The sequence below is a fragment of the Synchiropus splendidus genome, chromosome 8 (assembly GCF_027744825.2).
Source record: "Synchiropus splendidus isolate RoL2022-P1 chromosome 8, RoL_Sspl_1.0, whole genome shotgun sequence".
Taxonomy (NCBI): domain Eukaryota; kingdom Metazoa; phylum Chordata; class Actinopteri; order Syngnathiformes; family Callionymidae; genus Synchiropus; species Synchiropus splendidus.
Window position 1 is genome coordinate 23404649 of NC_071341.1, and position 9544 is coordinate 23414192.

The 9544-nt window shown below is 46.7% G+C and overlaps 1 protein-coding gene across 2 annotated transcripts; it reads left to right on the forward strand.

Annotated features, from left to right (window-relative positions):
- The first annotated feature begins 1164 nt into the window (after positions 1–1164).
- Positions 1165–9305, forward strand: ankk1 (ankyrin repeat and kinase domain containing 1). Of its 2 annotated transcripts, none has more exons than XM_053873115.1 (9): positions 1165–1450; positions 1553–1835; positions 2752–2903; positions 3122–3171; positions 3231–3386; positions 4852–4976; positions 5994–6027; positions 6570–6810; positions 8098–9305. In XM_053873115.1, exons 1-9 carry the CDS (start codon positions 1275–1277, stop codon positions 9131–9133), a joined length of 2253 nt encoding a protein of 750 aa, XP_053729090.1. In that variant the 5' UTR covers positions 1165–1274; the 3' UTR covers positions 9134–9305. The 2 variants fall into 2 exon arrangements, with proteins under 2 accessions (XP_053729090.1, XP_053729091.1); XM_053873116.1 differs by having other exon boundaries at positions 1331–1469.
- The last annotated feature ends 239 nt before the right edge of the window (positions 9306–9544 follow it).

A 9544-nucleotide genomic window follows, 5' to 3' on the forward strand; every position in this document is an offset into this window, starting at 1 on the left:
GGGTTTTAATGAGGGTAACTGGACAGATTTCCTGTGGGAGAGGGTCCAGGTGTCAACAGCCATGCTGGACTTGAGGGGAGCGCGGGGCAGCATACGGAGTGTTGGAGCGTGGACTTTAAGAAAGGCATTAGATATGGACAGGTGAGGCGAAGAACGGTGAGAGCATGGTTTTTAAATGAGCAGTAAGCTTGCGGGAGTTCAGGAGTCCTGCTGCTGTGACTCCAAAAAACTGGTCCCCGAAGCCACACCACAAGCAGGGTGTTGCTCAATATGACCACGAGGCTGCAAGTCCTGTCTAGCATTTGGATTTCCACGCCATCATATTCCCACATCTTGTGAGAACATGCACAACTTCCTGTCCATTTCTGACGTCAGAACGTTCGGCGGTACATGTATGGCAACTTTACGAGTCATGACTTCTTGTGTGAGCCACGGATGAGGGAACCGTCCATCGTTTTGATGGCGATGACATCACATATTTAATCTGGTGCTCCAGGAATGGGTGGCTGAAAGATGTTTCTTGGATTGATTGATTACTTTTATAGGTACTTAAACAATGCAAAATATTCTCTTATAGTCCAAGCCCTAGTGGATATCCATGGTATTTGCATGCTAACTTGGCTCACCAATCCCACAAAAGTCCTAATGAAGTGAGTGGTTTTGTGATCCTGGAAGGCGTCGTGTCTTCAGCCAGTCATGCTCCTCCAGGAAACAAACACAACTGACGTCTCTGACCACTGAGTCTGGCTGTCGAATCCCACACAGTGGGATTTTGTTTTCAGACGTCGTCATTGAAACAGTCAAATAAAGTTGACAAGACCAGCAGGTCTGGTTTGTGTCACTTTTACTCGCCTCCTCTGTGATGGCTATCTGTGTTCTGTAGTTAACCACGTGATGCAAGACTTTATTCAGCATGCTGTCGCCCACTGCTTGTCAAAAGAACCTGCTGATTCAAAGCAGACGCTGCATAAAGCACGTTAGCCAAGTTCTGTGTGTCAGCGAGCCGGAGTGAGGCATTCCTGGAATCCACAATGAAACCCATTTGCCGGAACAGGCTTTTCAACATTGCTGCGCAGAGCTCCCTGTCCCTGCTCCTCCCAGCCTGAGAGTGAATTTGTGACTCCTTGTGTCAGAGCGCAGCGTGCGCCCGTGTTTGACAGCATTTCCCGGCCCTTTGTGCCGCGGCGCTCCACTGGAGGAGAAGGCTGTGCTTATGTGTGAGATTAGACAGCCATTGTGTTCGGGGGACTGGCGGCAGGCGGGACTTGATCATCATGGATCATCCTGACGGCTCCTCTCCCACCTTCACCAAGGACAGCTTTGACAGGGACTGGATTAAAGTTGGGGAGAGCAGATTTGGACAGGTGTACCAGGTCAGGCTCAAGGATGGCCAGCAGAGGCGGGCGCTGAAAGTCTTCGACTCGACCGCGTGTGCAGACGACTTCCACAGGTGGGAAAGTCAAAGACAAGTGTGTTTGCTTTTCGTTTGCCGCTTCCTTTCTTTTTCTTTTAAAGCGTCAAAGTAACCCTCACGGTCGTCCCCTTGTCGCAGGACACTTGCAGAGGCGGTGTCCGTCATATCCAAAGTCAAATGCAAGTACATAGTGTCTGTCTACGGAGCGTGCGACGACGCGCCGGCCGTGCTGATGGAGTACATGAGCAATGGATCGCTGAACAATCTCCTGACCAGTCACACTCTGATGTGGCCAAAGAAGTTCCAGATGATTCACGAGGCTTCCATGGGGATGCATTTCCTCCATGGCCTGCAACCGCCACTGCTCCATCTCAACCTGAAGACGTCCAACGTCCTGGTGGATGGCCATCTTCATGTGAAGGTCAGTGTGGCGGTTTTCACGTCTGCACCTAACAGGGGTCACATCATAAAGGTCAAACTGCTTCTCTTTTTTTATCTTCTCGTGCTCCAGTTTAAGACCAGTATTCATGACCATATACACAAACTACTTGATGGCTCACCCCCTTTTTCTGTCAGTTCAGCAGTGAGAAGCAGCTTAAAAACCTGAATGTGTTATCATTTGTTGACACAGGAAGAATTTTTCCCACTGTGTAAATCCATCAACATTAAACATTAAAGAAGAATAAACAACCTTCTGGCCCTGAAAGACGAAGGAGTGAACACTGTTCTACAACTGATATTTTCCTTGGAAGGTCGAGTGCAGCTAAGAAAATACATATGGGTTTTTAACGCTGACAGATGTTTCTGTCTAAAGGTCCAAAATCAGACAAGACAAAATAGTGAAAAAATATTGAATACAGTGATTCTGCTTTTATTGGCTCGATACATTGCAGATTTTTTATTTTATTGTGTTATTTTTTTTCTCTGAATTGTGTTTTTTTCCTCACTGAACTGTTGATTTCTTCACATATTTTTGTTCAGAAGATTAAAATTTTATGGCCAAAGTAAATAAAAATCCCCAAAATATTAATGGTTCTCATTTAGCTTCTCTGTACTGGCGATGTTGCTCCATTCAAGGGAATTAATATTCATTCACATAAATCACAAACATGCTAACAAATCGTAGACCACAGAGTTGCACATCTCGTGGAAGGGTCGACACATAACCATGTGGATCGTGTGGAGACAGCTGGAGATTGAACATGGGAAGGAAGTTGAAATATTTTGGACACATGGAAAAATAAATGAATAAATAAATAAAATAAAAAGGTTTGTGACCCCATTGCAAACCTTGACAAAGTGACCATGAATTATGTCTTTATTTTGTGGTCAAACAGATTTCAGATTTCGGCATCGTCCAATGGGAAGAAGGGATGACCAACCGACTGTTCATGGAGCTTCTGACGGCCAGAGGGAACGTCAGTTTCATCCCCCCAGAAACCTTCAGCCAGAGCTCTGAACGTCCAGGAACTGCTTTTGATGTTTACAGGTGATTCAGCTGCCTTTTCCCCCCCTTATTTCATCACTCACTCGTTCAGGTTAAACCCATTGCTCCGCTGTGCTTTTATCTTTTATGTTTTTTCTGTGTTCTTGGGGAATAATGCACCAGTTTTCAAAGAATGCAATTTATAGATCACAATTCTGAGCACGAGCTTCACGCAGATCAAGGCAAAGGGTCGTCATTTCCCTGTCTGCTTTGCTCTACAGCTTCGGAATCATAATGTGGGAGATTCTGGCGCAGCAGAAGCCGCACGCAGGTAAAGACAATGAAACTTATTTTCCATCCCACTCTGCCAACTCACGCCGTCTGACGCAGGCTGCTGCATGACCTCTGTGATCTTGAGTGTCTCGCATGGTAAAAGGCCGCGTGTGGAGATGATTCCTGAACCGAGGCCACGCTGGTGCGATCACATGGTCGGCATCATGACGCGCTGCTGGGACAGGGAGCGCAGGAAGAGGCCGGAATTCACAGGTATCAGCTTCACTTTCTCTCATCCTCAAATGCAACATTGAGTTATTTCATGTTATTTACACTGGAAAGCCTGTGTGAGCGCTTGTTACACAGCCTCCCAGTATTGACACTGCACATGAGCTTGAACAGAGTTATTGTTTATTCAAAGACTGGTCGAATGACTTTCTTCGTCATCCATCTAAATTGTCCAAGAAAAGCCAGTGTGTCATTATTTTTCCTCCTTCTTCTCCACACCTTGTGCTCTCCACTTATCACCCACCCCGGAGATCAGTCGCAATAATCCGTGAGCCGACCAACACACGCACACAAAATAAGTGCAGCTTCTCTGAATCTTTTGATCAGTGCGCTGCCATTCTCAAACCACAGGGGTGAAGTGCTTTGTTAAGGTGCGGCTCGATGGCAGCCAGCGCTTCATTAGACACATCATTTACAATACATACAGAGCAAATTGCTCTTTAAATATGTTCCCAGAAAGTGTATGAGGAGTATGTGAATCATGGCTGACAGTGAAAATCATTTCTCAGTATATGACCCTGTAAATTGAGATCTGAGGGCGTGGGTTTGGCCGACCGTGTCTGAAGGTGCTGCTGCTGCCAAAGTCCTGTCGTGTTGTTGAACCTCACCAGTTACTCATCGAATATTACTTTCTCTTTAACTGCTGAAGTGTATGACTGCCAGAACTGGACCAGCGACGGAACCCTTTTCCGCTGTGATGAATCGCCTTTATTTACCTGGGGAAGACAACATGATGCATTGTGGGAAGGAAGTGGGGCTGTTGCGATGCTACGGGGACAGTGTTCCCTGTGGGCTGCACACACTCGCAGCAGGCTCTTACCACATGCTTCAGGGGCAGTTTGTTAACTGTAATAACACGTTCTAGTTGTGCTTAGAATCACGCGTGTCCAACTCAAGGTCTGGGGGCCAAATCCTGCTCATCCCATTTGTTATTCGTAGCCATGAAGAGCTTGAAAAGTCTAGGGTTGATCAGAATGACATGACTTCTGACTATTTATCCAATGCATTAGGCTCAAAACTAGACATGCGACATCGATGGCGACAAAGTTTAAGTGGCACCCAGATCACAACATTTCAGCTTTCATCTTCGAAGAAGGATGAAGGACCCGCAAAAAGAGACACGGACACATTCGAACCATGTGTAAACTTTCCGATTTATTATTCATGAACGAGGTGAGCTGTGACTCTCGATCTCTGGGTGGAATATTGTCATGCTAAACAACATGCTAGTAAGTTCTCAGTCCTGAGGAATAATGATCTGCTATCCTGCTACTGCTCTTATGATTAAGTGGTTTATTGTTGAGCACTGCGTTCCCTCATCTAAAGTGCAGCTGAACGCTAATATATAACTGGACTTCCGTTGTGCCACATCAGCAAGAGCTGTTGTGGAAGGGACACATGCTTGAAACTTTCTTTCATTCTTTTTTTTTTTTTTTTTTTTGGGTGGCAGATGTTGTGAGAGACTTGGAGGGTCTGTGTAATGGAGTTGAAGTCATCCATCCAAACCAGACTGACAGCATGGACGGCAGCCAGCATACGGCTGATGACACTCATCTGGGGTCCTGCAGCGATAAGGTTTGTACTGTGAACGTCACAGCGTTGAACGAGACTTGCATGCTGAGTGACAGTCAAAGATCTTCCTGTGGCACTGTTTGACGCAAAGGCCCTGAGCCATTGACGTCATGAAACAGCGTCCACATTTTCAGAGCCCACTAGATGGCGCTCTCTGCTCTATAATCTTTGGATTTGAACCACCATTGCAATGAAACCTCACCTCATTTTTAAACCAACAGCGCCACCTACTGAGCTCTAAAAATAAGGACACTGTTTCATGAAGCCTCATCTGCCCATCACTACATCGAGCATCATTTAGAGTTAGAAGGAAAGGTAATTCATATATAAAAAAATAAATCAATAAATGAAAGAAGGGCTGTCACAACTTGACAAGCCCTACGCAAGCTGCATGACATCGCTGGGCGAAAGTTGTAGCCAAATCACTATTTGGTTTCAGCAAGGGAGGTGGACAATCTTTCAGTCATATTAATGGACAATTCACACACGGTAAGAGATGTCAGTGAAACTAAGAGAGGACAATCCACTCCCGCTCCAGTCTCCCTCTACCTGCTACACTGCTTCCTGTTACCACCGTCGCACCACACATTCTCACTCCCAGAGTGTCCAAACGGTGACTACTTTCAAGTGGGTTTCGTGTCCCACAGTGACATTGAGGTCAGCCGTCTGTGTTGCATGTTAAAGCTCTAGACTTTCGTACCCTGACGCAGTGGGTAGCGGCTCATGTAAAACAAAGACAGAGGATGCTGTTAAACCTCCCATTACTCCTATTGAAGCCAGACAGTTCAATGACATGGTCCACAACCAAAACATACGCAAGCTTTTGTGTATGGATGGGACTTGAATCTCTCATCATCTTCGCTTCGTGGAACTGATCCAAGCCCCATGGAGACTTTGCAAGCGACTGTCTCATAATTCTCAGAATGAAATTAATTTCCTGCTTCTATTTTGGTGTCTTGACTTCCGTCTCCAGAAACAATATACCTTGCTGAGATTAATGTTTCAGGTCTTGACTTCCAGATTCCTGCGTCTGGAACATGTGACCTTCTTTCAGGTGAGTACCAACAGAAAAAACACGCCAGGCACTCCTTATATGGTGGTCGCACAATAGCCAAGTTAGCAAACAGCTTCAGAGAAATCGGACAAGGAAAGTACCTTAACTTGCCCTCTGAAATATTAAGCACAGTATCAGGGGGACGGAGGAGAGTATGTACCATTGATCTTTTAATTGCTACTGTCCATTAAAATAAAGCAAGGATAAGTGCTTTTCCTCTTCATGACTAATGGATGAGGGTAACATTTTACCACGACACATTCTGCAAAATTAAGCGCTTAACATTGGCTTACTGCCATCAGGTACATTTCAAACAATGCAGTTAAATCATTTCATTTCCTCATTTCCACCCATAATGTGATTTTCATTGGATTTTATTGTCCAAAAACATGCTGCGCTCTGCTCCCATTGTCAATATTTCCTGGTCATTTCACTGAAGCCACTCACCCTCCAGAAGCAGCAATAGTACAGAGGCTCAAGGGAAAACTCAATGCTGATGATACTCTTACAACGACCTTGAATTTTATTTTGTCAACCTACAGATCGCTACGACGACCGGGATATCTTCCTTTCATTCCTCTCCAGAAAGGACTTTGGTCGATTCAGGAAGACAGTGAAGAGGGATGACGTTCTCACCGAGTTTTCCGGGGGACAGAGTCTTCTGCACTTCACGGTAGCAAGTGGGGACGAGAAGAGCATCGAGCACGTCCTGAGTCTGGGCGCCGACGTGAACAGCGCCACTGCTCGGGGTTACACTCCGCTCATTGTTGCTGTCCTTGAGAGGTTTGTACTTCTGCTTACAGTTTTGAGTTTCCGTCAGTCAGCAGCTGCAGTCCCAAACCTGCCGCACGCCCTCTAATATTCCGCCTTTGGCTTACGCCATGGATTTGACAAGCTTCTGCAAGCTTTCAGTATTGCATGAAATATTGACCGATACCTTGGGTTCATGATGGGAAAGGGTTAGGGTTCGACACTAACCTCGGGGAAAAGATTCTCCCTGAGACCAGAGAATAACCTGGAAAGGCAGTGTGTTCAGCTGAGCCCATCCTTTGGGCGCCCAGTGTTGCCCCTTTTTGAAGGCCAGGCTCGGCGGAATGGTGAACAGACGTTGAATAGAAATTTGCATCCGACATGTAAACACGAGCGAATGGGAAGTAGCAGGAGCGATGTCAAGGCTTGTCAGATCAAAACCATCTCATAAGCACTACAAAGGTGGACTGCATTGATGTCCAGGGGCTGAATGGGAAGGGGGTGAGGGGGTGTTTGAATCAGAAACAAAGGGCCTGAATGGCATAAAGTAGAAATTGTTTGCAGTAAATGGAGATCCCATTTGCAGTAGAAAAGGAGGCGACGGAGGAAATAGGTATCAGCGTCTCATTGGCCTTAAGTTCACTGTCTACTTTTGGATTCAGAACACTTAGGTGCACGAGAGACAGCTCACATGAAGCCATTAATAAATCCATGGGCTGAATTTGCACTTTGGTGCAAAGCCTCATTTGCCTTCTTCCTTACAGTGACTTGGAGAAGCAGGTTAATCAAAATTAAATCTCTGTTGATGCATATTTTCCGCAGCTTAATGCAACCTGTTATGAGTTTGGATACGTTTGCGTCGACTCGGGCTCAGGTTTTGATCCTAATGTCTTTAATCTGGGTATTTAATACCCACTCAGAGATTAGGGAAACTAGGCCTCTCACAGCCTTGTGCTTCCTTCAACCCTGCTGGATAAGACCTTGTTTATATGAGTGCCTCGAATACTTTTTATTCAAATATCTGGCAACCGTTAAATACCTGCGATAAGTAGAATGTTACGATTTTTTAAAATCCACTTTTTTCTATCGTGCGTTTCAGAGCACTTGATGTAAGTGGTTTTCAACAGTCTGGACCTTTTCTGCTATGTTTCTCAAGTGACTCCTTGAGAGGTGAAATGCCCACTCTGTCCAGCTGTGTTGCCCCACACGCAGTTTGGCAAAACGGCCTCGAGACGGATACCAATACCAATTCACTGTTTACTAAATGTTGTAAGTAAAGAGGCAAATGCAACTTTAACTGACTGGACATCTTCTGCCCAGGCTTCCTGAAATCGTCTCCTTGTTGCTGGAATATGGAGCAGACGTTTCCATCGGGGATGAGGACCAGTGGACGCCGCTCCATTTCGCAGCCCAGAGCGGCGACAACCGGACAGTCCGTCTTCTCCTCGACAAAGGCGCCACGGTAGACGCGTGTGAGAAGGGCGGCTGGATGCCTTTACATCTGGCCTGTCAGAATGGACACGAGACGGTGGCGCGCCTGCTGCTGTCGCGCCTCAGCGACCAAGCCTTGGAAGCCAGGGAACAGGGGCAGCTGCGAACCCCTCTCCACCTCGCTTCGTCTTTTGGACATCTGGATATTGTCAAGCTCCTTCTCTCACAGGGAGCTGACCCAAATGCTGTCGACCAAACTCTCTCCACTGCTCTGCACCATTCAGCTGACGAAGGACACAACCGAATCATGAGACACTTGGTGAAGACTGGAGCCGACGTGAAGAGTGTGAACAGCAAAGGTTTCTCTGCTCTGCATCTGGCGGCGCTGAGAGGTCACACAGGCATCTGCAGACACCTGCTGTCCAACAAGGCCTGCCCAGAGAGCAAGACCCTCCAAGGCTGGACTCCCCTGCACCTAGCTGCCGTAAAAGGACATGCGGCAACTGTAGCAGAACTGGTGAGCCAGGGGGCCTGTGTGAACTCAGGAGGCGATAACGGTTGGACGTCGCTTCATCTAGCTTGCCATCAGAGTCACACTGAGGTGGTGGCCAAGCTTCTCCAAGCCAAAGCTGATTTGGAGCTGACAGAAGACGATGAGGGATGGACACCGCTGCACGTGGCCTGCACCAGCCTCAGCCTCCCGAGCGTCCTTCACTTGATAGCCCACGATGCAGATGTGAACGTGGGGAGCAAAGACAAGGTAACACCTCTGCATATTGCGGCGCTCAGTGGCAGCACATCCATGGTGGAGGCGCTGCTGCAGAATGGAGCGGACAGAGACCGGACGGACTCTGCTGGATCCACACCCCTGGATGTGGCCCGAAGGGCTGAGAAATGGGATGTAGTGGAGCTGCTGGCGGGGTAATGTAGATGACTGATGGAGGAAAAAAACTCAAGTAATGACGCTGAAGGAAATCCAGATTTAACTTATCTGGACCTCTGTTTATCAGGATACATGGTGAAGGATTATGGTTTGAATCAGTCCTGATACAGTTGTGAATGACTGACAAGCACATGAAGTCTAATGAAATAAATAAAAAAAAATAAACAGCTCAAACTACCAAGTTTATTTAGTTTCATTATGTCATTTAATACAATGGCGCTCAGCCTTGGCAGACGCCATTCATCGGTTATTTTCAACAATGCTCATGGGAAAGTTAACTCTGCAAAGAAAAACAGAGTCTGTGTAAGTGAAAGACCTCTTCTTTATATATTCATCTATCGTGCAGGGGGCCACAAGGATCCCCAGCGGGTCTTTTTCTATCTCTGGATTCTC

Excerpts from the sequence above, each read along its gene's own strand:
- ankk1 (XM_053873115.1), top strand. The coding sequence starts at position 1,275 with ATGGATCATCCTGACGGCTCCTCTCCCACCTTCACCAAGGACAGCTTT. Across the intron at positions 4,977-5,993 it reads TGGGGTCCTGCAGCGATAAG|ATTCCTGCGTCTGGAACATG; the intron begins GTTTGTACTGTG and ends CTTGACTTCCAG. Across the intron at positions 6,811-8,097 it reads ATTGTTGCTGTCCTTGAGAG|GCTTCCTGAAATCGTCTCCT; the intron begins GTTTGTACTTCT and ends TCTTCTGCCCAG.